The sequence below is a fragment of the Achroia grisella genome, unplaced genomic scaffold, assembly GCF_030625045.1.
Source record: "Achroia grisella isolate CSIRO2021 unplaced genomic scaffold, CSIRO_AGI_Agris_v1 utg1248, whole genome shotgun sequence".
Classification (NCBI taxonomy): domain Eukaryota; kingdom Metazoa; phylum Arthropoda; class Insecta; order Lepidoptera; family Pyralidae; genus Achroia; species Achroia grisella.
In genome coordinates, this window is record NW_026712607.1 from 1180649 (window position 1) to 1208630 (window position 27982).

The 27982-nt window shown below is 34.5% G+C and overlaps 1 protein-coding gene across 1 annotated transcript; it reads left to right on the forward strand.

Moving 5' to 3' along the window:
* Positions 1-1513: 1513 nt before the first annotated feature.
* Positions 1514-27632, forward strand: LOC131854882 (uncharacterized). Its single transcript, XM_059206062.1, has 7 exons — positions 1514-2999; positions 14686-14939; positions 15928-16029; positions 19081-19166; positions 21081-21201; positions 21630-21808; positions 24258-27632. The coding sequence occupies exons 1-7, from the start codon at positions 2042-2044 to the stop codon at positions 24529-24531; spliced, it is 1974 nt and encodes a 657-aa protein (XP_059062045.1). The 5' UTR covers positions 1514-2041; the 3' UTR covers positions 24532-27632.
* The last annotated feature ends 350 nt before the right edge of the window (positions 27633-27982 follow it).

Sequence of the window (27982 nt, forward strand, 5' to 3'; positions counted from 1 at the left end):
ATGTGTTACCATCGCTATGCTGTTAATTTGTGGAATGACATATTTATATTTGTAGTCCTAATATAAAAGCCTCCACAAAATGGATATCAGTCCCTTTTGTGGATGGTTTTTCGTGTACTTACTCCTTGATAAAATTAATGAGCAATTGTTCTTTTCACCGTATTTACGTATATTATATTGCTAGGATAAAATTATAATAAAGCGAATGGAATTAAAATACATACTTAAAGACCCCCTCGGGTGTCTATTACGATGATACTCTATACGAATATTTCGGGGAGAAGGGATTGCTGGTAGTGGAATCTAGTAGCTCCATTGCCAGCCTGCCTGCGGTAATGGTTTACACTGGCGGGGCATCAGTGGAGGATGATAAGTCGAGCACGAGGTCAGGTCAGAACCCATTATGGCAAATTCAGTAGGAAATTATCGCGATGATTTCCAGGTGGACCCGCGTGGAGGTCAATCTGAGATGGAGACATTCTTACCAATTTTTAGTCCACATTATGACATATCTTACAATCCCTTCCCCCTCATTGATATTGTGCATTAGTTAAAAGTGCATGGATATCTAGCCACTAAAATATGAACGCCGAATATTTTTGCAACTTTTGTCTATGCAGTATTTAAAATTATATTAGGCAAATAAATGATTAAACTCAGCAAAATAAATTAACCTGCTATAGGTATTTCATATATATGTAGATTAATTTATTTATTTTCGTAACTGGATAAAAATACTTAACAACTAATGTTGTTAGCAGAAAAATATTGTGTTGTAGTACCTACTTATGTACTTAATTAGATAACGAAAATTAATGTAAAAACCGCTAATATGTTGAAGTGCCCAACTATCTATCTCAGAACAAAGTAGGTTACAAGTGCTTACGTAAGCTTGTAATTGCATTATATACCTACCTACGTTCTCTTTACGTTCATAGTAAAATACCTAAACATTTGACATCTACTTTTTAGTTTCCCGCTGTCTCGCTTACTCACACAGGGGATTATTGTTCGTGGAATGCGCGCGTCGGCTAGTCTCGTCTCTTTGTACATTTAGGTCGAAATTAAGATCACGTGGTAAGTTCGAACCTGTATGTCGTACGAATAAGATTGATTTTTGCATAACTCATATTCATCAGCGACTTTAAGCCATTGAAAACTCTGAGACGAGACTACCTAGTGATTACTTTGTAAGAGTACATCTATAATTTATATTTACCTATTCAAGCGATAGTTTTAATTAATTTTCATTACTATTGAGAGGATATTTGCGTAGGTATGTATTTTTTTTTAATTTTACTTAGCTTTCAGGTGCGTTTCCAAAAATATGTTGTACAAAAATAGAACAAAAATAAAAAGTTCTTGAGAAGTAGTCTCGTCGGGAGTGCGGCTACGTCATCGACGAGACTTTTTGTAGGTATGTATGACTGCAAGCAGTAGCTCGATTGGCCAACAAAGCCTTGTCGGCGGCCATTTTGTCGATGCTGAGTCACCAAAAGGTGAAAAATGTACTGAATTAATGCGCACTCCCGACGAGACTATACAACGGTATTGGGCATTTCCCTGAACAGACAGAACACAAAATTTGGGTTTCATGTTCCTTACCTACCACAGCGTGGATCTATTTATTAAAAATTTCTTCGTATTTGTAATTATTTGCAATAATATTATTAATTTACATTACCGGACAATTATTCAATGAAAAGTATTATAAAAAATAACGGGTTAAAAACAATTTGTAAGTTCTGCCGGCCTTCGTCACATGGACTGAAGTAGGATGCAGTATAGTGCTGATTGTGCGTGAAATAAATTAGCTGGACAGTGCATATCAAATGTACTGCAACCTGTCAAAATAGTGCAGCGGTAAGTCGGATGTAAACTCCGACTAGTGAGTTTGTTTACGTTTACTTTATTATGTTTGAAACTCGTCCGTGCATCAATGCAGGCTACGAGCCTGAACCGTGATGGTTTGTGGGAGTATACTTGACTAAATGCAGAAACTATAGTGCAGTTGTGAGAAAGGGTATCCAGTGTCACAAACATGACGGACACGATGGTCAAGGTGAAGACCGAGCGGCCTGACGAGGCTGAGATACGGGAGTTGGCAGCCAAAATGGTGGAAGCCAACAAAGCCAAGGCGCTGGCGGCGTCTGTAGCCGCTGCGCGTCCACCACCCGGCTCGCTGGTGGGTGCTGGTCCTCCTGGACCTGGTGGTCAAATGGCCATCGTGAACTTTTTGGCGCGGAAGCCGAACGCTCCCGCGGTTGGCGAGCAGCGGCCGGCGCCCGATGTCGAGAAGAAAACCCCGGCGCCTGATGAGGCTAGCTGGAAAGGCCACTTTGGGTGGGACATGCTGGGAAAATGCCACATTCCGTACATCTACCGTTCTGGCGAGAAGTATGTCGCCGTCAGGATGGTAGAAATCAAACTACTAAATAAGTACCTGAACTATTTGCATGCAGATATATATTCCTGTACATGTATCAGGAGCTACTATATCACAGAGATTGAGGCTAGGCTACTAAATGAAATCAACAATAGGCACTGTGATGGACAGTTTGGTCGGGAACCCTTCACACAGAAGGACTTGGTGGTGAGATTGTTGGACGCTTATGAGTTTTATAACTTTTTGGATGTTTGTTATAATAAGTTGTTGCGTGGGACAACAAATAGTAAGGACAAGTGTGGATTTATTCGTATAAATAAAGAGTCTGTGGTGCCGTACACAGTGAGAGACAGTCAAAAGTTTGTGCCTCTGTTTTACTTTGAAGGGGAAACGGACAACTTGAAGTTGAAGGCGGACCAGTTGAAAGGGTGGGACTTGTCATATCTTAAGTTCTGTTGCAAAGTGCAGGGTATAAGGAATGAGTTGTTTGCGAGTGAGACTTGTTCAGTGATTAGTTTATCGGACATCAAAAGCTACTTCCCACCGGGTACAGAATTTGAAGAATACTGGCCAAACAAAGTTGTGGACTCCCAACTACTAATATCAGCTAAAGGTAAGAATATTTCTAAGTTGTATATAAGTATATACATTAAGTTTAAGATTACATTTTAATAAATCTAACATATAATTTATCAATTAAAAATTTTTAATACAATTTTGTCATTAAGTTCTATAATTGTTTAATATTTTAATTTTTTGTCTTGATCCTGACATACTTAGTTATAATTAGATATTTTTTACACATGTAGAAAATAAATAATGTTATTATTTAGTGCTGTACTAATGACCTGAACTGTACTAGATCTGGACCCTATAGGTAAATAAAACCCAAGGATAGTACTGAACTGTGTTGAGTGTGTGTTGTATTCTGTAGTAAGAATATTCTCTCCGATTACAAAACAATGCAAAAACATCTTGCCACTGCCATGTATGTCTATGTAATAATAAGGAACTTATGTACACAATTAATGTAAAATCTCCTGTATTCAATCACAATTAAGTAAAAAATTGTAACTTCATAAACATCTTTATTATAAAATATGAATATTTCTATAAAAAATATAATATATTGTATTTGGGTAGAGAGGGTTGGCAGGAAATAGAGGAGTCTTTCAACAGAGGGGGCTACATAATTTAAAAAAATAATTAATAGTTAAATCAAAAAGTAATAATTACTTATATGTTTGAAAAATGTGTCATGTGGATATAAACTCTTAATAAATTATTTATTTCAATATGGCGACAATATTAGATAATAGTAAAATTTTAGTAACTGCAGGATTTATATTTATGTGTCTAATATTTGACTATGGTTTTACTTATCTTGATTGTTTACTGGTGGCATAACAGTGGAAATACAATCTCGGCTATATACATCATCTGCCAAAGACTTAAAATCAAAGCAAGTACTATTTAATTAAATAAATATCTATGGTGCATGAAAATTTGATAGAATAGGTTTATAAATAAATTTAGAAGTCAACATGTTTACATATGTTCCTATGTAATTATTATGCTAGAACCTGTATAAATAAGGTAAAGGGCCATATTATGAAACACCTTTTGAGTAGGAGTTGAATATTTTGCATTGTTTAAAAAAAATAGAGATGAAACATTGAATTTTTCTAAGTTAATAGTTTGCCTGATATCTACTGAAGTGATAATAATTATTATCAAGTGAATTTTAGTTGAAAATGCTAATAAATTGAATAAAATAACAGACAAGTACATACGGCCGTATTTATGAAACAGTCTAAAGCAACACGTACGGGTGTTCCATCGGGAATGTCCCAAATTATGGAACTCAAAATGAACTGAAGTACTCGCATTAAAAACATTTTTCAGTTACTAATTTATTTATTCATAGTATCAAAAGTTTTATTACTAATTATTAATACAGTTAGATTTAAAAATTATACGAATAAACAAGCAATAAATAAATATTCACTTACAAAGTAAGTATGACAAAAACAGTTTCAAATCTTAGCATTAATAAACAAGATATAAAAACCAAATATACATTAAATTAAACCAAAAATTCAACTATTTCATTTTTTTTTCAATTCTTTGATCCTTTGTAGTAAGCGTTCTCTAGTAGCTTTTTCCGTTCATCAGCTATCACTTTTTTCTCATTTAGTAATTGTTTTCTTTTATGTAGCTTTTCTTCTTTAGTTTTACGATCAGTTTCTTTTTTTTAGTCATATTGCATCCATTGATCAGATGTGCCAGCAGAAGGTAGTTTGAGTTTACCTGATGACTCAACTTTAATCTATTTTTTCTTGACTTCAAATTCAACTCAAATATTAATTCATCACCAACATTACGTTTCAAAATATTAGTTAAATTTAGTCAATTTAAATTACTACTTTCATAAATACCAGAATGAGCTTCAGTAACCATATCTAAGGTTCATTTTATACTATAATTTCATACAGTAATTACCTCAGGAATGGCTGCTTTGTTGAGACTGGGTACTGGTATTTATCAGAGGAGAATATTTATTAGAAGAATGACAATCATTGTTAAGTGTCATGTAATCATTAGTTTTATCATTCGATTTGATTATTAATAAAATTATTTTCTTACTGTTCTGTTCTTTCTCTAAAAATTCAAATTTACCAACGTCACTTCTTTGACAGTTAGTTTATTTATTTCAGGAAAACCAACCAATATCAAATTATAAAAATTATACCAAACAATCAAAAATAAAAATAACAATATAAAATAAATCTATAGAATAAAGATATCAAATTCTATGAAAATAATGTATCTACCTACAAAAATTATTAATTTAAAAACATCTATAAAAATGTGATATGTAGGTGCTTCGTAAAAATTTTGAATTAAATAAAGTGTTATTAATTTTTTCAGGCAGGTTTTCCACTTAAGTATATGTTTTAATTTATATAAAACAATATTTATCATCCAGCTTATTCATTTTTGAGGTTATTTTCATTTTCATAGAATTTTACAATCTATGTACATATCTAAATGCAAATTTTTAGAAATATAAACTGTTCTAACGTAAATTGCTTTGTTGTAATTAATTAACAATGATTAACACGAAATTAACTAAATATTGTCCACTTTTTGCTGTTTCATAATTACGGACAACTAAGAAAATCGAATGTGAGGGGGATGTGGAACACTGAATATACTGTTCCATAAATACGGTCTGTTTAGAAATTTTTGCGGCAATTATGAAACACCTAAATAAAAAATAAATACCTTATTAAAGTACTTTAAATTCATTATCAATCAATAGATAATAAGTCAAACTTTTGATTGACATGTTTCAAGTATTTTTGTATCATTGACAAATATTTCAAATTGTTAAAACAATTGTGATGACACGTGTCATTCTCTAACTCTAAAAGACAGTCTTTTTTCATGCAACCTGACACGGGCATTTCATCTATTTTTTTTTCTATACATTTTAAGGTGTTTACAAAAATAAATTAATTTAATCAATTAATATATTAAAGATCATAAAGATAATATTATAAATACTGAATACGTTAGAAATTATTTGTAATTCAGATTTTTATCACTTGTTTCATAAACTAGTACAATGTTCCATAATATGGCCCTTTACCTTATCTCCATCAAGATTTCTACAATATGCATGTGACATATGATTTACTAAAAGTTTTGAATTTGCAACCACAGCCACTTAGGTGATGTGGTGGTAGACCATTTCGTAATTAATCAGGACATCTCTATATGAACCAATATAAAATGTACATATTTTTATTATTTATTGCTCTTAAAAATTGTACAATTTAGCGAGCTTATTATTTGATTTATTACTATAGTAGCACCAGTTAGGCTCTTCAAGTACTACCACAGACTATGACTGAGAGACCACATGATATGATTACCAGATACTGACCATAATCATTTAATTTGAAAAGTTTTCTAATTAATTTATGGTTGTTTTTTTTAATTAAGATAATAAAAGTATCTCTGAACTTCAAGGGATATTCATAATTGTGATAATTATTAATTAATATTTTAGAAGGATCTTATAGGATAACTGAACTTAAAAGTAATGTTTACTATAAATAAATTAAATAATTGTCTGTGGTAATGGGTGAGTTACCCTATATGTTTGTATGTATAAGTAATTTTGATTATTAATTTGTTTAAAATGGAGACATGCCTTATATTAGATAACTGTCAAAATATCATTTAAATATATTTTAAAGGATCTTTAAATAACCGGTGAAGGGTCGTAAGTTCGACTCTGGAATCATTGTGTGTGTATTTATATTTCTGACTGGCTCTCCGGTGATGGAACCTTCGATAACAACCCTAATATAAAGCCGAGAAATTCGGCACTTGTCATATTGGATTAAAAAGCGCATGCAAATGTGGGCATGTCAATGATGCGTTCACCGATGTCGACAGTTGATGTTGCTTCTGTCTACCTCATCTAGCATAAGAGTCGGGATGATGTTGCAGAGGGGAATAGATAATAATACAGTTAGAGTTGTTACATGTTACCTCGTGTATACTGAGACACTGACTGAACTAGGTGTAGAAAAATTAAAAACAACACAAAATTGTATATGCAGTGAACATTTTACTAATACATTTTCGTACGGAATTGTACGAGGATGAGAATGTCCTCGTACAATCGGCGTACCCTGATTGAGCGTAGCTTTAAGCAGGACCCAGACTCATTAGTTCATTACAGAGGTTATTGTTTCATGTGACACTAGTATCGGTAGCTTTGACTTAACGAAAGAGATAGCATAAACTGATTTATCACTATGCGGATGTGTAATAATATTATGAATGAAATCGAACGTAAAGTCAATGATAGAAGAGGATGGGAATAAGTAAACAAATTTATAAATAACTACAAAAGTTCAGTACCGTCCACTTGAAGTCTTGAAGGCTGGATAATAAGTATCACTTTACATACGGATACCTATATAGAAATTGAAGCGTCATGAAGTGAAACTTTTATATAGACGGGGTGTACTAGGAATTTACGGTCACGAAAAAACCTCATCATTGCGTGAAGGGGGTAGACGATATATCGCTCTGTGAGAGGAAGAGAGTTGCTGGTGGCGAAGAGAGGACAACTGCAGCTGTTGAAATTTTACTTCATTTATGTTTTTCTATTAACTCAATCCATGTTCCCATTCGAGAACTGAATCGGATAGCGAATTTGATAAAGGCATTTAGAGAAGTATACATTTCGAAGCAGATTCTAGACGAGACTTCCATTATACTCTTCATCAGCGCTATGTTCATGTTAAATGATACTTAATCCAATTATTCATTAATCCTGATAAATACATCGTTTCAAAATCGGCAAATGTTGGACTCGATGTTTGATATTCTTGATTATGTTATTTCAACTTATTTAATACAGCTAATTAAGAGATAGAGAGGGTCAAGGGGTCGTTGTTTTAGATAGATGTTCAGAAATTGGAGATGTTAAAGGTAAAGTGGCGAAGAAAAAGGAAATCTGCCCCTACCATGTAGAATGGGATAGCTATGAAGAAAAAGAGAGATTATAAAATGTAGTTTCCCAAATCTTTTTCCATGAACTTTACCTGTTGCTTCTTATTTGAACATTATTTTACACAATCCGCGGTTAAGCCGCTTTTCAGAAGTTCAATGTCATCTTCGAACTCTTTAACTCACCTACACGCGTGACTTTTGTCGCATTTTGGATGTTTGAGGAAGTGGCAGAACCCACGATATCTTTGATTATTCGAATGATACAGCAATTTGCTCTTCCTGCTATTCAAGGCCGAATATATGTCGCACATTTTTAAGAATAACATTAAAATTAATTACGACGGCGTCGGTTGTCTAGCGGTTTAGCACACTGCTTTACTTCCGATGGCCGCGGGATCGATTTCGCACGCTGCAAACATTCGTATTCATGAGTATGGTTGTTTGTATTGGTCTGGGTGTTTACTATGTATTTACAAAAATAATATCTCAGTATTTATATCAGTTGACTAGAACTCATAACAGAAGCTCTGCTTAGCGTGCAACTAGAAGGCGCTGCGTTAATTGTCTAGAGCTATTTATTTTTATTAAGATATTACTCTATAACACATGAGATAGCATCCTCGCGCAATATTCTTTATTCTTCAATATTCTTTAATATCTCTTAAAATTTCCAAGGAATTAGGGAGGTTTATGAAACACTATATATATATCTAGAACACTGACATTCGTGAATACTAGATGTGTAAGTCTGCTACACTATAAAAGTCGCCCATTTGTATTTGAATACCTTTAATAGATGTAATTTTAAAATTAATGAGAATATTGAACATTTTATACGATTAGGTAGATATTCGAAGCCACGTGTGCAGCTATAGAATGGTATATCCTTTGATAAGCCAATATTATTTCGTTATCAAGGTCCTTAAACTCAACATTATAGGTATTGTAAAGGTCGCATTGTCGTCATTAAACGACTTGTATGCAATTATTAAGATATCTTTTTGAAAATGAACATTTATTTATCATTAGCTGTGCCTGCGGTTTTACCCGCGAAATTTTAGCCTATATGTTATTCTGATGTATAAGCTATATTACTGTAGTTTCATGAAAATCCGTTCAGTAGTTTTTGCGTGAAAGAGTAACAAATGTCCATCCATACTCACGTTTATAATATTATATATTAAGATTTTCTGGTGTACCTAATAACCTACAAGATACAAAGCAACGACATAGTCAACATGAATAGATTTAGTAGTTGATAGGTTCACGTCTGGGGAACCTTCAATAAAGGCCTTGACACGAAAACAATTTGCAAGCAGACTGGTCATATAGGCACTTAACTAGTATAAAATACTCGTTTCTGCATAGCTCATAATTCAGTTACTTATATTTGGGTCAATACAGTTTTTTTTGTACTTTTTAGTTAGATCTATTTCGAGGTTAACTTTATTTGATATCGGATTTTGCAAGAGATACAACTCGTTATTACAGTACTGTTTTTATTTGTTCGTTTTCCCATCCTTGATGCAATTGTATTAAATCTCTTTCTTATCAAATTGCACATCTTGAATGGCATTTTCCAGGCATCGAACCTGTCCGAAATACCAATATTATAAAAAGATTTCGTCATAATTATCCACATTATAATACTCATTAAGATACAGAGCAGCCTTTACGCCTATATTTTTAACGTTATTAATTCTTATCATTATCATAATAGTTGATGGACATGGGTCTCTCCCAAGGCACTATACTGAGCCCAACATTCAACGTTTGGCTTCTAGTATTCCATATGTCGTCGCTTCATCTAGCTACAGATCTGTGATTGAAATGAGAATGAACTGGTACCGGGTAGCCCGCTTTGGCGATTTGACTGTTGCTAGTTACAGATTTATGATGGAAATGTGAATGAAGTCGTTTCAGGTAGCCCGCTGTGGCTGATTGACCAGGAAATACTCACGATGGTTTCCAGGGCCGTAACATGTGGTGATTGATTTGACTACATTGCTAGCAATTTTATAATGGATCGTAATGGAATGTTGCGCCAATTTGCGCGAATTGTATACGCTGGTGGGGCATCGGTGGAGGATAATAGCATGAAGTCTGGTCAGATAGCCGTTATAGTGAAATCGTCGAGAAGTAGCCACCATGGTTACAAGAGGACTACGTGGAGGTCGACCTGACATAAGTAGTTATATGGCACTAGTCCCCATACTGACAATCACTATCTCCCGGGCTAAACACATTGGCCACATGTGCGACGCAGTTACAAGTTGTAGGCATCAATAAGATGGGGCTCGTAGCTCTTGTCTCCCTCCGAAAAGGGGAACACGGAATTAGGATTGTATTTTTAAACTTTTGCATTTAGTATGCATACACATGTATTATGTATATGTTTACCTCATGCTATACTGCTATACGACCAGGTTGCACTAGCCATGGTCACGCGACTTGACTGACCATGTGACTGCAAGTTGTAAATACTTTAATTATCATTATTATCATAAAGATAATAATAAAATTACTACTATTACTATTACTTTATTATACATAATTTTATTATCTTACAATTGTGACTGGGCGAAATCTGTTTATTTGTTAAGTTTTCACGGAAAAAGAGATGAAGGAAATAGTATGAAATTCTATTTCTTTTTTTTATCTTTTATTAAAAGATACGCAACAGTGATTGGTAAAACTTTAAAAAATCATATTAAAAACACTATTATTATTATCAGTTATATTTATTAGATTATAAACGTACCAACATTTTCATTATTATGTAATAGTAGTTCCTACTTGATTACAAAATTTGTGTTGAAATCGCATTATCTTGACCAATAATTACATAATAGCTCATAAAAATTATATAATCACTAGTAGCTTCTTAATTAATGATTAAAATATACATTCGCGACTGTTATCCTGGATAGGGTAGGCAAAGACATTGCCAGCTAATAACGAAAAAGTACAAAAGTATATCCATATATTATATATCAAATGGGCTCCTTCAATATTAAACCTACACCTGAGTCACAAGTCCCAGGAAATGCTCGGAGTTCCTCTGCCACATGGACCCGGCACCCGCACAGAGAATCTATAGAGTGCTAAGAAGTTAGTCTCATCATGTAGCTGTAATTGTTATTAAGTGTACACATATGTAAATCGGATATTCGACGGCCAATTGGTCCTTATAAGTCTTTATGGTCATCATTATAATAGTCATCTACAGAATAGTAACATTTATTCAATAAAAATGCCCTCAATCTAGTCTTAAACAATGTGAAATTGTAAACAGTTCTTAAATTTAATGGTAAATTATTAAACGATTTTATAGATTGATATTTCGTACTGTGTGTAAATATTGTGATTGATGAATTGATGAATGGACTATTCATTCAAATAGTATTTTCACGGACGAAGCTTTCTTTAGTCAGCAAGTGTTTATATATTTGGAATCATCTGCCTGCACCGAATCTTCAAACATTTTGGACATATATCTCGAAGAAAAGTTATCTTTAAATATATGTCCGAAATGTTTCTCTGAAGATCTCGAGAAGTTTATGGTGACAGGTCAGCTGTACAAAGCGCTGGACGGCACAGGTGGTAGAGGGCCTGGAAATGGTGGTGACTGCGTGGCTAATCGTGCAGAATGGAGACGTGGCGAAGACATTAGATCACAAGTCTCAAGAGCCACGAAAGTTTGGATATAGAGAGATGTGACTGGAAATTTCAAGGAATCTGAAGGTCCACTTAACGCCAAGTGAGAACCGTTGCTAATACATCTCCAAGGTCTCCAGGCTCGTAAACCCAAGCCACCTCATGCATTGCTATGTCATGCCTTCGTACTGTGTAATTGTAGGGGTGTAGTACAAATAATTACAATAGTACCTCCACTTACTAAGCAAGCTGGCAGGTGGCAGAATTGTAGACATTCTAACGATTCTCTACAAAATCTACGTCGATATTTTTATAGATTAAAATAAAGATTTATAGTTGGTAGTAACAGTTTATTGAATTCATTGATGAGAATGTACGTCAAAAGACACATCATGTATTTTATTAATACTAAAGAGTTTATAACAGATATATTACAAGATATTTATGTTATAATAAGATATCTAATTATTTAGAATTTATAAAATATATTAGTTGTATCGCTGAGGTCGTCTATTGTGCCTATTCACACATGCAATATCTCATGTTTAGTTGAATAAAGTGTAAATAAGTTTATATATAAACTGTATTTCTTTTCATAAACATACAGAATTACTCATTTAATATAATTAAGTAACCCTCGAATAAAAAAACCTATAAAAAAATTGTATCCAAGAGTCATCTCGTTCAAGTCAGTTTTCTAAAAAACTGCACAATAATCAGTCTATTCATTTAGGAGATACGATGTCACAGGCAGACATGACGGTCATACTTATGACACTCCTTTTCGCCGACGGCTAAAATAAATTACTCATTGTCAAATAAGATTACAAAAACGCAATAATATAATGTAGTACTTATAATAAATATAACATTTTCAAAATCAAAAGTATTTATTGGTACTTTTGTCGACCTACGTATACAACAGAGTCGATTGTTATTCAATAAAAAATATATAAAAGAAAATACTTCATTCTTCATATATGGAATATACAACTCTTTATATCACAGTGACATCTTTGTATATTAAATAAGGTATAACAAAAGCAGTCATAAATAAATGTCACAAGTGTTTTTCAATGATTCAGTGCTGTTATTTTGAAAAAGATCTGGTTTGTTTACCAAATGTGTAAAGTTAAAAAAAAAATACATTTAACAACTGTTACACTCGTACTGAATATACATATAAAATTTCATCCAAATCGGTCAAGCCGTTTTGGAGGTATAAACACGAAACCTGCATAAACTGAAATGACTCTTGAGCTTAGGTTAGACGTACCATAATGTCTAATGTGAATGTAATGTTATGCCGCTTACTTTCAGTAGCACCAAAACGCTACAGGTATATGTACTAATGAAAATCTTTTAGAAAAAAGGGGGAAGTGATGTAGAGACTCGCCTCTTATGTATGTCCTTCTTGTCCACAAGAATATTTTATTAAATATTGAAATTATTATATTTAATTATATTATAAATAAAAATTAAATTTAATAATTTCATGTAATCAAATTTGACTGTCTGTATTGACTAATATTTTGGGTATAAATATATTGAGAACATGTAAATTTAAATAATTAAAATTGGAAATTTTTAGTTATTTCATGTATGTTACAACTGAGAAATGACACATGTTGTCTATTGTATGTCAGAAATGACTTAATGTGTTGAACTATTAGGTGTACAACTTTGCTTCCGCCGTTTTGAAATAGATGGCTGTAGCGGTAAATGGTAGTCGAAATAAATAGATCGTAGATGTCATACAATAAGCTTAGGTAGTTGTAAACATAACGCCATCGAAATATTAGTCGATTTGTGTCTGCATCACAAAGTTATTCTCTACTAAACATGTCAGCTTACCAGCCAAATTCTCGTCATTTGCGGGAGGTTTTAATTTTCTGCTTTAATATGAAGAAATCTGCGGCTGAGGCTTATCTAATGCTCTCAAATGCCTATAATGAGGCAGCTATTAGTGAAAGAACGTGCCGAGAGTGGTTTCAACGCTTCAAGAACAATGATTTTGACGTCGAAGACCAGCATGGCGGTGGAAGAGAGAAGGTTTTCGAAGATGCAGAATTGGAGGCATTACTTGATCAAGACTCGTGTCAAACGCAACAAGAATTGGCAGGATCATTGGGAGTGATCAACAAGCCATTTTAAAACGCCTGAAAGTCATGGGAATGATTCAAAAACAAAGAAATTGGGTGCCGTACGAATCGAAGCCGAGAGATGTTGAACGGCGTTTGTTTGCTTGTGAACAGCTGCTTGCAAAACAAAGACGGAAGGGATTTCTGCATCGCATTGTGACTGGGGACGAAAAATGGGTTCATTACGATAATCCCAAGCACAGAAAACCATGGGGATATCCCGGCCATGCTTCCAGGTCGACGGCCAAACCGAATATTTACGGTTCCAAGGCTATGCTCAGTATTTGATGGGATCAGCTCGGCGTAGTGCATTATGAGTTGTTATAACCGACTAAAACGATCACAGGCGATAGTTATCGAACGCAATTAATGCGTTTTAGCCTGGCATTAAAAGACAAACGGCCGCAATACAACCAGAGACATGATAAAGTGATTTTACAACCTGACAATACTCGACTCCATGTTGCGAAGTGGTCAAGACATACTTAGAAACGTTGAAATCGGAAATCCTACCCCACCCGCCGTATTCTCCAGACCTTGCTCCCTCAGACTATCACTTGCTTTGATCAATGGCACCCGGCCTGGCTGACCAGCACTTCCATTCTTATGAAAAAGTATAAAATTCTATCGATTCGTGGATCGCTTCAAAAGATGACCAGTTTTTTTTAACTCGGGATTCGTACGCTTACCCACCAGTTTTTTACAATAAAGCCTCGAATTTCGGAAAAAAACGGCGGAAGCAAAGTTGTACACCTAATAATATATGTTAATTATGTTAAACCATCACTGTAAAACCACATTTGCAGAAGTAGGTTCCAAGGGGATTTTTGACATTTCATTTGTAATGGTTTATTTAACGTCTATACCAATTTTCAGCTCTATGCGAATTTTGGCTAACTTAAATGTTTATTTTGATTGGACTATAAACAATAAATGTAATTTGATAAGTGTGGTCGTGCGCAGGGTCTGTGGGCGGAGGCGGACAGTGGACTAGGGCGCCGCCGGCGCCGCCGCCGGGCGCGGGCGCGGGCGCGGGCGTGGGCGGCAGCACGCGGGGCCGCCGCGCCGCCGCCCAGCGTCACGCGCCGCCCTCCGCTGCGATGCAGATGCCGCACGCGAGCATCTCCGCCGCCGCTGTACAGGCGCTCGCCAACAGCTGGAGCCTGCCCGGCACGCTCACGCAGGCGCAGACGCAGCAAGTGCTCAGGCTCGCGCAGGTCACTCTATAATCTATACGTATGAATAAAATTGCGAGTGTCTGTTTGTAATATTGAAATAATCGTTTTTTACTACATGCATATGAATATAAATACGGTACATTTTTGTATGTCTGTCTGTTTGTTCCGGCTAATCTCTGAAATGGCTGGGCGAATTTTGTCATGAGGAGAAACTTTAACTATTTTTATTTTAGAAAAATAAAGTTAAATTCCCCGCGGCCGAAGTCGCGGAAACAGCTAGTTATAAATAAACTGGCGACCCGCCCCGGCTTCGCCCGGGTGCAATGCCGATACTGAATACTTACTTTAGTATTTCTCAACAATATTATGCATGTATTATACATATAAACCTTCCTCTTGAATCACTCTGTCTATTAAAAAACCGCTTCAAAGTCCATTGCGTAGTTTTAAAGATTTATGCATACACAGGGACAGACAACGACAGCGACTTTGTTTTATACTATGTAATGAAGATAAATAATCCTGGACAATTAACATATAGTATCTCCACGGTAAGTACAGCTTGTGTTATAGGTACTAGACAACTGACAAATACTTATATATACTTTTTTTTTGTAAATTCATACTTTATTCTACTATTCATAGGAAACATTGTCCTACATGAATAAATGTTTTTTTATTTAAATTTTGACGACCTCGGTGGTCTATCGGTTTAGCACACCGCTTTACTTCAGATGGTTGCGGGTTCCATTCCACACGCGCAGCGCGGCGCAAACATTTGCATTCATGACTATATTCATGATCGTTTGTATCGGTCTAGGTATTTTTTATGTAAATTATATATTTACAAAAAAAATCTATGCATTTATATCAGTTGTCTCGTACCACCCATAACACAAGCTTTGCTTACTGTGGGCCTAGATGACGCTGTGCTTATTGTCTATGGTTTTTATTATTATTATTACATTTTAATTGAATATTTTATTAGAATTATCGAAAACTAAAATCTTAACGATATGATCTGCAGGCACAAGTGGCAGCACAAGCGCAGGTTGCAGCGCGGTACAACATCGCGGCGGCCGCTGCAGCGTTACCGCAACACCGCTCGCAACACCAACGTAATGTACAGGTAATTGACATTTTTTATAAGCAAAATATACTTTATTGCACCTATAACACTCCTCGTCCAGAGGGAAGGGGATTGATAGTAATGTGGTCTAATAATCTCAATGCTAGCTATGTACTACATCAGGTTGAACTCCACGCGGCTCCCACTGGAAACTATTCCTTGTTCAATTCGAACGGGGATCGAAATTACGCCTGAGCCGAGGTTTGATCCCCTAGCTTTAGTGGCCTCAAGTCTATCAAGCAGGAGTTGGCCTTCAGCCTCTCCATAAGTCCTTCCTTTGGTTTGGAGTGCCATCTGCACTCGCCCCCTATCGCCCGGTGAACCTTTAAAGGCCAGCTGCAGCCAACTGCATTAGTGTAGTCCGAAAATAATAATAATAAGAAAACGTTAATAGATGTAGAACATATTTGGTAAAATAAATACTGTACCAGGTGTAAAAGTATGAAACCGAAATCCCGTACAGATGGTGCTCGCTATCAGTTTAAAGATCGTAAGACCGCTTCTGTAGTGCCATCTTCCTCTAACAGCTGACGAAGTTTGGCAACACACAACAACTTAGGTTTCATACCCTGGTGTATTTTTCTATAACATCTAACATGTCGAGTTTTGTGCTTATGAACTATGATTTGGGGACTGCATTGGTTTTCTGCTATCGTTTGAAGAAAAATGCTGCAGAATAGCATAGAATAATTGTCAAAGTAAAAAAAAACTGTATAAATAATACAATACGGTATCACCTTATCTCTCTTGTATCGCTGTATCTTTCCATTCATAAGAGGAAAACCCGTTATCGACGTTTCTGAAATTTGTAATATATAATCACTACAATGGAAATAAAATATACCATATAGATAATACGTAATGTAACGAGATTTTACCAAATCGAGAATAAACGTCACTAAACATTGTTTTTTTTCCTTATGGATGATAATGGAATAGTGCACCCGTTTACGCTAACGGTTTACGCTGGCGGACTAGGAGAGGGTAATAAGATGCATGAGGTCAGGTCAGTTTGCCCATCGTGGTGAATTAACCATGAATTTACGACGATGATTTCCAGGGGCAACCACGTGGAGGTCAACCTGACATAGTACATTGCTAGCAATGGGGTTATTAGTCCACATTACTAACAATCGTCTTTCCCCCACACATCTTATGTGGTTGTAGCCCACACATGCATAAACCAAATATCACCTTTGGAAAATACAAAATCCTGAGGAGATGAAAACTATAGCTCCTAAGAATATCCCTCGATTCATGCTCTTGACGGGCCTAGGCACCGACTCTAAAAAAAAGGCAAACAATAAATCTGCAGGTCGCAGTGCTACAGGTCTAAGCACAGAGTAATAGGAAAAACCTCTTAAACAATATATAATAATGTCGTATATGTTTTATTAATATTTTCATGTGCTAAGATTAACATTTAAATTTAAAACATTATTGATTTAGATAAAATATTGATTGAAAAGTAAATAGTTGAGAAGTGCAAGTAAAACCGATTAGTACCCAAATTTGGCGAAATTTCTATGAAACTAATCTGAAATCATATTTAAATATTAGAATAAAAAAAGATCATTTCTAATCGGTATACAAGAGCAAGTAGAACCGCTTCGTACCCAATTTGAGTGAAATTAATATACATTTTTTTTTATTTCTTTTTAAATTTAGGGACTTTTGTACCATCTAAGTACATGTCAATCCCATTGTATTCTAAAAATAATCACTCCATTACCTCAGCAGTGAACAAATTGCCTTAGCCGTACCGGCCAAGAAATTACTATAGAACCAATTTGAATTCGAATAAAAAAAATATTTCAAATCGGGTATACATAAAGACTGAGATCTAAGGTGAAGAATATATGATCGAATTTAGAGCGTTCTCCTTTTTTGTATTCGGGTTTAAAAAATGCGAATCAAATGAATCATCAATAACATATACCACACTTTTATTCGTCAAAACCAATTCATAATATTCAAGCCTTCATACATTCTCGGAACTTATGATTTCATTATGTACTCATGAGAGTGGTATTTTTATTTACAAAATGGTATTTCCTATTTCATGTTATATTTCTATATAGTTTTAAATTTGACGCAGTAATTTATACGTTAATTAGTTAAAATTACGGGATCTTATCACAGCGGTTGAAACACTGTCGAAATGTCGGGAACTCAATAAAAATAAAACGTTTACCACGTTTAATTGACCCCTGATTTTTACTAGGTTTTAAAAAAATTTGGCTCATTAAATCGTGATACAATTAAGGATTGAAGAAATTCGCGATATTAAGTTTCTGAAAATAAATACACTACATACTATAAAACATTGGCACCCGCTGTTTGTTCGCGTAGATCTTTTAAACTGTGCAACGGATTGTAGCAGTAAATAGAGTGATTCAAAACGAAGGTTTATGTGTATAATACATGTACACTCGTGTTAAACCGGGGCTGGTAGCCAGTAATAAATAAATATTAATTACGTTAATTTCCATATTAAATTTTTTCAGACACAAAGGTATAGCCACTTAAAATACGGTACGGTACGTACGGTTACGTTTACATTCAGCCTCTTCCCCCGCCACTCGCGGTGGCTGGAATATTACCGCGTCAGCGTCGACGGGAGTCGACACGAGTGAGTGTCGTTTACACTCTCGCGCTGCTCACTTCCCTGCCCACTCGGGCTGAGTGTAAATTGGGCTATAGGCGATATTTAGATTTAAAAAAACTAAAATATTAAAAAAACCTATCATAAGGTTGATAACTCTGACACCAATTAACCCATGGATGTGCGCGTCTATCGAATGGAACGGGAAATTCCTCGTCGCTTGTTTTTGGTCGGTGTAGTTTTAGCCCAGGGCCCCACAAATTCACGATCCACCCCTGGATAGTATACACACTTTTGTATTTATAATATTTCTTTATAGTTTAGACGAGTATAGGAAATGATATTCGAATAATTTTGAATTTATGCGAGTTGTTTTGGCACATGCACTTATGAATTGGGATTATCTTGTGCCGCATAAAAATGTGAATGTTTATCGTTTATTTCAGTTCCCCAACAGTGCAATAACAATGGCGATGGGTCAGCAGCCACCCCCACCTCTGGTGAGGAGCTCGGCCAACACGTCGACAATGAAGTGAGCATGATGTTTCTTGTATCGGATTCATTCCATCATATATTCATATAGCTTTCCCAACTCAACCGTCGTAGTGGATCGTGAGAACAGCCTTAGTTTGAAATTGAATAAGTCATTTTGTAGTGTATTTATTGTAATAGTAGATATGATCAGTCAGTTTAAAATTGTTCGACGGCCATTGATTAAATAATTTCCTTTTGATAAAGATGCAATATGCTGGTGGTCACTATATTCAATTTAAACTTCAATCTGTTTGTAATCATATATAAGCTCATTTGAAAATAATAAGAACTGAGTTTTTTGTCAGTTCTTAGCTCGATAAGACTGCGAATTACTAATGGTAGATTTGACATATCATAAGAGTTTGTAATAGACCTACATAAATAAAGATATTTTGATTTATTGTGTTTGTGACTGATCATTATCAGACGGACCATATGCTGGTTTAGTTACAGTTGTGGTGTGGTCAAGAGATTCCAATCAGGAATGAAGTTTATATAAGCCGCGTAAAATACCTTCGTTCCAAAATCTAAACCATATTTGAAATGCTTTAGTAAATTATTTAAATAATACTAAAATTATTTATACGATTATATTAGGTCTATTAGGAAATATAGTTTTATATGTAGATATTTATAGTGCTGTACTAATGACCTGAACTGTACTAGATCTTAGAACCTATAGGTATTTGAAACTCAAGGATAGTACTGATACTGCACTGTGTAGATTACGTAGTAAGAATATATATTCCTATAATGAAATGAAATGAAATGTTATTTATTCAGTAGAAGAAAAAACTAAAACACACATTAAACAAACAAAAAAAAAGAAATAACAAACAGTGCGACAAATACAAAAAAAAAATTTTCTTTCTCTCTCTCTCTCTCTGATTACATAACTTAAGACTGCAAAAATATCTTGCGATCGCGATGTAGGAATTATACATAAATGAGACCGCGACATCTAGTTCGATATGTACTACAACAAAAAATTTGATTAAACATTAGAAGAAAAAATGATAAATACAAAGTTAATTGTAACATGTAGCCAAATTTTCTGACGAAATATACAAGTCAATTAAATTAATATCTGAACTAAGGCTGTTCACACATGGAATCATGTTTCAGGCGTCCATAGGCTACGGTTACGATTTACCATCAGATGGGCTGTAAGCTTGTTTGCCACCACAGTATAAAAAGTTTATAATTTCCATTCGCCATTGTCTTGACACTGTCTTTGTTTATGATGGATGTAGACTACTTGAGCGATACTTTACACCTACCCGCGCACTAGACTTATACCCACGACTTCAAATACATAACATAACCTTCATCACTTATTTCACTCCGTTCCATATTTTGTTTTCAGCTAAAAGATAGCCTATGTCCATCATCGTCATACAATCCATCTTCATACTAAATACTATTAAAATCTGTCCAGCCGTTTAATCGCCGTACAATTTTGTATTTATTTACTTTTATTTATTACATTTACTCTGACCCACGTCTATGTCTGTTTTTAAAAGATAGTTTTTTTTTACAAACAATGAATATGGTATTTATATATATGTTTAATCAACACTCTAAAAATTAGTTCAGGCATTTAATATTCATTATCAGGGATGTTAGGGAGCTCTGTAACCGTAACTGAAACTATCGGATATCCGATATAAAAAAAATATTCGTAACCGTAACCGAATCCGAAATAAAAGTTTCGGACAATATCGGATAGGGGCGGAGCCTAATTGAGACACGTTATGTAACCATTTTATTAGCTATTTGTATTTCACTTTTGAAATTCCTTAAAAAATTAGTATCCGTAACCGAAATTATCCGAAATAATTTCATATCCGCTTCCGTATCCGAAATTTCATATCCATAACATCCCTGTTCATTATAATGTTTTGGTTCGCAGTGTGCCCCCTCAAGTGACTGGATCAATGAATGGCCACTCAACCTCTCACTCGGTGGACAGCCGCAAAAGGCTCACACCGATACCCGACATCAACATTACTGGCAACCACACGCCATATAAGGTGAGTTTTATTCAACTCTTTTTCTTAATATTTTATAACTGTGTACGGGGGCAGGGGGAATTGTTAGTAAAGTGACAGCTTCGGTGGTCTAGCGGTTTGTCACTCCGCTTTGTTTCCGATGGTCGTGGGTTCAAACATTTGTATTCATGACTATGATTGTTTGTATCGGTCTGGGTATTTACTATGTATATTATGTATGATATAAAAAAAAGTATCTAAGTATTTATATCAGTTGTCTAGTACCTATAACACAAGCTCTGCTAATGGTGAGGCCAGATGGCGATGTGTAATTGTCCTATGTTATTATTATTATCTTCACGTTAAATTTGATCAAGATCCGTTCAGTTCAATAGTGACCATATAAATCAAACACTGTCACAAATTAGTATGAATATATATAATAAATACATAATTGTCTGTCCGTCCAGGTGCAAAAAGCATTGGTGGAGAACACGATGGTGCCGTGCATCAACGCGAAGCCGTACCAGTACACGGAGCTGCTGATGACGCTGCCGGACCTGGCGAGCCACTTCTTCCCGCGCGTGTCGCTGGTCACGTGCCGCGCCATGCTCGACGCGCTCGCCCTAACACTATTTAGGCCCAACGCGTATGTACCTTCCCTAATTATCATCACCTCGAGTAAGAGATCCATTCATAAATTGCGCCACGGGATTTTTTTTATTTTTGACCTTTCCCCGGTCCTTTACGGTTTTTCAGGTCCGGTCACAAGTCCAGTGGTTTAGCACACCGCTTTACTTCTGCGGGTTTTGTTTCTTGCACGGTGCAAACTTTGTGTTCATGAGTATGATGTAGTATGAGTATGAATGTAATATAAAAATGTTACGTACATTTTTATGTTATGTTTGTGTCACGGCATAATACAATAAATACACTTTCGAAGTCGGTCGAATAGAAATAATCTTTATTCAAATAAACTTATTATAAGCACTTTTGAATAGTTACTTGTAATACTATTTGTGCTTGTGGTTTCACTGGCGTAAAATTTATAGCCCATGTATTATTCTGATGTGTAAGCTATAGAATAGAATAGAATAGAAAATCATTTATTCAAATAAACTTACATTGAAGCACTTTTGAATAGTCATAACATTTTTTTTTTAATCTACCGCTCATTCGGAATGCTGTCTCATCACAAGAAGAACAAGCAAGAAACTTGTGTGTTGCTCTTTTAAATAATTTATTCTTACTTACAATTTAAGTTTAAGTGTGAATACAAACCACCGATTAGCACTAATTCAATTAAATACTCAAAAAGAAAAAAATATTGAATACATAACCAACTGGTTAAACAATTAATAAGAGGAAATCAGTCATAGTGATTAGAGCAGACCAGTCCCTACAAGCAGCACCCGTTCACGAGTATGACGGATGAGCCAGCCATCACTGCGCTCGACCATATTTTAGGGAGCCCAATGACCCGGCCCACCACGCCGCCACAAGTCTGGACATTTTAGTGAGCATGAATACTCAAAACACCAGACCACGTCATAGCTACTCACAATTGCCATCTGATGTTTATAGTATTCACATTTCACATAAGAATGCATGCGGCAATTAATACAAAACCCGCTACGCTTTCATATTTCTAAAATAATTGAATCAAGAAAGCAATGAGATAAACAAATTATAATAATTAGCTTGGTGTAAAGATAATCAGGATTATTACTATATTGTAACAGCAAATCCAATTTATTTTTAATCGCGCTTTTGTATTTGTTAATATTGTAAACATTTATTTGTCTTTTTGATTTTTTATTATTGTTGACTTTATTGATCTGACTGTTAAACTTAACAACTTGACCACAGTGATCTGAAGGAAGTTTATTTATTATGAATTTTTCTGTATACTCACAGTTACAAAAAACATTGTCAAGACAAGTAGCAGACGTGGCAGTTACACGAGTGGGTTCATGAAAGACATGACTTAAATCAAATGACTGAAATAAACTAATAATTTTTGTACATGTGGGTGTGTTACAAAGAATATCAACGTTAAAATCTCCACATACAATAATTTTTTTAAGACTATTAAATATTTTTTTTAAAATATCCTCCATCACCCCTTCAAAAACATTGTAATCACTATTAGGAGGCCTGTAAACACATATAAGGATATAATTTTCTAGTTCTATACAAGATAATTCTATACAACACTCAATAGAAAGTCTAACAATGTCAGCACGTTCCTTTACTTTAATATTATTTCTTGCAATTATCATAGACCCGCCTCTGTTAACTGACTTTCTATTGAAGCAGCTGACAACGTTATAATTATTTAAATTGAACATCATATTGCTCTCTTTAAGCCAATGTTCTGTGAAACAGACAATATCAATATTATACTTTTCTAAAAATAATTGTATAATTAACTTGCTGCCGGGAAAACTTTGTATGTTCTGATGAACAATTATTAATTCTGATTGCTTTCCCTTTGTCTTTGTGAGCAGTTTAAATCTGCAGTCATAGTATTTATGTCACAAATATTAATAGAATTATTTGTTATGTCAGTATTTTTATGTTTAAGTTTACCATGTAAACTGTTCATGTAGTCAATATTATAAGCCACTAAAGTGGCTATTTTATTTTTAGATGATTTAGAGAGATACATTGTATCTTTTGTCAAATAAAAATCACTAATAAAACTATTAGTATCAAAAAATGTAAAAATGTCACTATGACGACATGTCAACATATGTAATAAGTTATTCAGGTAATGTACCTTACTGTTAATTTTTTTATGAAGATGTCTATTTGTGTAAGGAAAAGCGCACAATACAATCTTATACACATTTAATTGCAATAAATATTCAATTCCTTTAATTACATCCTGCCTATTTAATTGAATACTATTACCAAAAAATAACACAATTGTGGTCATATTGTTCATTTTTATAGATTTAATTATTGTAAAGTTTCATTAAAATTTAATGCGCTATCACAAACTTTGGCGTTTCTAATATTATAGTAAGATTTTTAGTATTCAACATAGTAACATTAATAACGTCATCACTAACGAATACGAAACGTCGGCACAGAACACAACTGCAAGTGCTCCGCAACTCGGGCAAGTGCAAGACGGCGGCGGCCGGCGAGAACGGACTCGCGCTGGTGCAGATCCGCGACGTGATGCAGCACATGCCGCAGTTCAAGTACATGCTGCGCTCCGGGCACGCGGGCGAGGAGCCTCCCCTGCAGCCGCCGCGCCCCGCGCACGCCCACGCCCAGCACGCGCCGCACGCCCAGCACGCCCAGCACGCCCAGCACGCCCAGCACGCCTCCGGACACGCCAAGCGCGCGCGCGCCAACTGAGCCAGCATCGCCGCCAACACGCGCAGCGCGCGTCCGGCACGATAAGCGCGCGCAGCATGCGTTAGGACGTGCTAACTAAGCTCGTGTCTCCGCACCGATGCTATTAGACACGCTTTTGTAATTCTACGGCTAAGTACACGTTTGCGTCGACGGTAAGACAAAAGTCAATGTGGAACATGCTCGAGACAAGTATGGATATGTTTGTGGAGAACTGTGCTCAACTTTTTAAATACGCTTCTTCCCCTTAAGGAGTAAGCTATACAGCCATGTGTATAATTGGCTCATTTTGGCAAACGATTGTCGACATTAACTTTTTTTTATTATTAGCAACTCGTTAAATTATTGCTAATTCATAATCTATTCATTAATGGTAATTTGTGGTTCTCAAAATATCATTTAACGTAATTGAGTTGCCAGAATTTAAAATTATACCCAAGTTATTAAGAATGGTTAAGTAACCAGACTAAATACTTTTTTGTAACTATTTTAATTTGTATTTTAAGGAATAATGACTTTAAATTTGTTGTCTCTAGTAACTAGTAATTTACTTCACTCTCTTTGACTTTTTTCTTCCTCGAGAATGCAACATCGTGTCTTTTATGACCATCGGTAAATTATAAAAGCGCCCTATCATTGTCGTTTCCACTCGCATACAACTCATAACACTTATTGTATGTGTAGTATTTATTTAAAATATAAAGAAGTCGTGTATTATACATGTATACATACGTATTATACATGTACTAGGTGACATTTAGATGTACTATTTCATACATGTTTGGCGATATGATCACATTCACTTAATACCGAAACCCGTCCCAGCCAAACTTTACAAATGTACATTTTCTTTGTTAAGTAGGCAAGAAAATATACTAAAATAATGTTTTAATACATTTTAGTATATTTTCATGCCTACTTGTAAATTGATCTAAAATCTGATGAGTTTTAAACTGTATTAAATGTAATTAATAAGGAACGGGCAATGTAATATATTCTTTCTGCCTTATTATAGCATTATTGGTAGTCTATATGACAGATTATTATATTTGTCAACATTTAATACGAGTCGACTGTATTGGAGCATATTATTTGATGTTATATTAATTCATTAGTCCTCTCAAAAAGATCAAGGTATGTACATAAAAGATATTTTCTCAAAATATCAATTTTTATTCTTTTAAGTACAAAAAGATATATATTTTTATGTGACATGGTTTGAACAAAACGGAAATATATATATATATAAACTGAGTGTAAATGCGCTGGTTGTTTTATACACGTATAATACATGTTTGGCGTAGTGGAAACGCGGTGTTAAATAATTATATACATGTCATCTGTCGCACCTATTGTAACCTGTAATATATGGACATTGTCAATTTTATAATGCTGTACAAATTGTATGATACTGTATTGTAAATCGGAAGATCTAATTTATACGATCTATATTGAACTATAATTATAGAAGACTGAAATTTTATTTTATAATTATTTCATATTAAAAAACTATAGTTGGAATATGTGAAGACTTTTTGGTTGATGTAAAAAATTTTCTATCGAACGTTTTGGTGTTAAGCGTTTCACAAGTGTGTGGAGGGGAGTAGTGTACGATAATTTGTATATAGTAGGATATTTTAATTATGCATTTGTGCGGACTTATCTTTTTGAAATGCATCATAGTGTGAATTGTAAAATGATACTCGACGTTCAAGTATAACGCTGGCGCTTGGTATTATTTTATTAGTCACATAAACGTGCAAAGTATTGCTTTTGATAATGCATTAAGAGCGACGCTTAGCGATAAATAACGGTATCATCACAATTAACAATTTGCACGCTTAATAACTAAGTTTATATGATATTAAATTAATATGATATAGTGGACAGAGTGTGGAATGAGAATGTACTATCATTAGAAACAAAAGAGCAGTGTTGGATACTATAAAGCGTAGAAAGTTGCTGTACTTTGGTCTTATAATGCGAAGTAAAAAATATGGTCTTTTGAAAATAATTCAAGGAATAATCCAAGGCTGCCGAAGTCCAGGCAGGCGCCGCACATCATGGCTAATGAACATAAGGCCAGAATAGTAGTAGACAAGTTTAAAATCGCCACGATGATTGTAAACCTCCAGCAGGAGACAGACAGATGAAGAAGAGTTAACATTAATTATCAACACAATTATTTTTTGTTCGACATAGTCGATACCAAAATTTGGTAACGTAGATTATTAAGCGTGTGATTTGATAGCGCCTGAATTTCACAAATGACGGTCACACATTGTTAGGTTTAAATTTAAAATTAAATGGTATAAATAGGGTACCTTGATTCTATTGAATTAAAAAGCAATATTATACTTGATTCTAATTATAATATTCCATTAGAAATTATAATATTCAATTATGCACAACCTACAAATATTGAAAAGTCAGGGGCCATAACTAGTTGATTTTTTTAGAAAGTTTTTAGCACTGCATGTTGTATGCTCTACTGTTGTAGGTGTACATTAAATTTTATTATTTAATTTAGGGTCCATTTCTTCACTAAAAAGTGATGAATGATTGTTGTAATTTCCAGTTAGTATTATATTTGTTTAAAACTCGTAACATTTTTAAGTTCTTTGAACTCATGTCAAAAGTTTTGCATGTATGTAATTAGTGAACACAGAATCTATACCATAAATTGCTAAAACATCATAATTTTAAAATATATTGTGAACAACATTGCATTTACCAGTATCTGATATGCAATGGCGAAGTTTCTCAAGTACTTTCGACCAGTGACAGCAAAATTAGTTTTAATTTTAATAAGTAATACATTTTTTCCGACGATTGGAAAACGTTGGTTCCTATAGATAGGTATTTAACAAGATGGGAATTTCCTTTTAATGTGATACGTTTAATTATCAATTAATTAAATGTATGTTTAATTTTGGTCTGTTGCATGATGTATTGATAGCATTTTTGTAATGTTATTCTGCCCATTTTATATTTAATTTAATTTTTAAATTTTATTTTCTTTGAATGAAATTCTAATCATCAAAGACTTAAACATAATGCAGAACTGACAGTGTCTGCAGTCACCATCTTAACAATATTGTTTCCCACTCATAGAGTTTTAAATATACAGGTAAACGTTTTATTTTTAGAATCCAAATTGACTGTTGTTAAATCGAATCGGCATTTGTTTATGAAGTGAAGGGCGAGTTTGTAGGCCTTGTAGTAGTATTAAAAGCTATAATAACTTAGAGATTAATTTTTTAGTACGCCAAGCTGTGTAAATTGTATGTTAAATTATTTATGACATAGCTATAAGCAGATATATAATATGATATCTGGTGTAAGACGCAACTCTATGCGGGGCTCTGCTGAGCGCAGTGCCGTTTGTCGAATCATTGATCCTGTATTTGAGAAAATAAAAACATTCTTTATATTCGATGTTTTACTTTATTAC

Bases quoted from the DNA above. Each gene is read 5' to 3' on its own strand.
- LOC131854882 (XM_059206062.1), top strand. From the start codon at position 2,042: ATGACGGACACGATGGTCAAGGTGAAGACCGAGCGGCCTGACGAGGCT. The intron at 16,030-19,080 runs GTAATTGACATT...CGTTTATTTCAG, and splicing joins AACACCAACGTAATGTACAG to TTCCCCAACAGTGCAATAAC. The intron at 21,809-24,257 runs GTATGTACCTTC...ACGTCGGCACAG, and splicing joins ACACTATTTAGGCCCAACGC to AACACAACTGCAAGTGCTCC.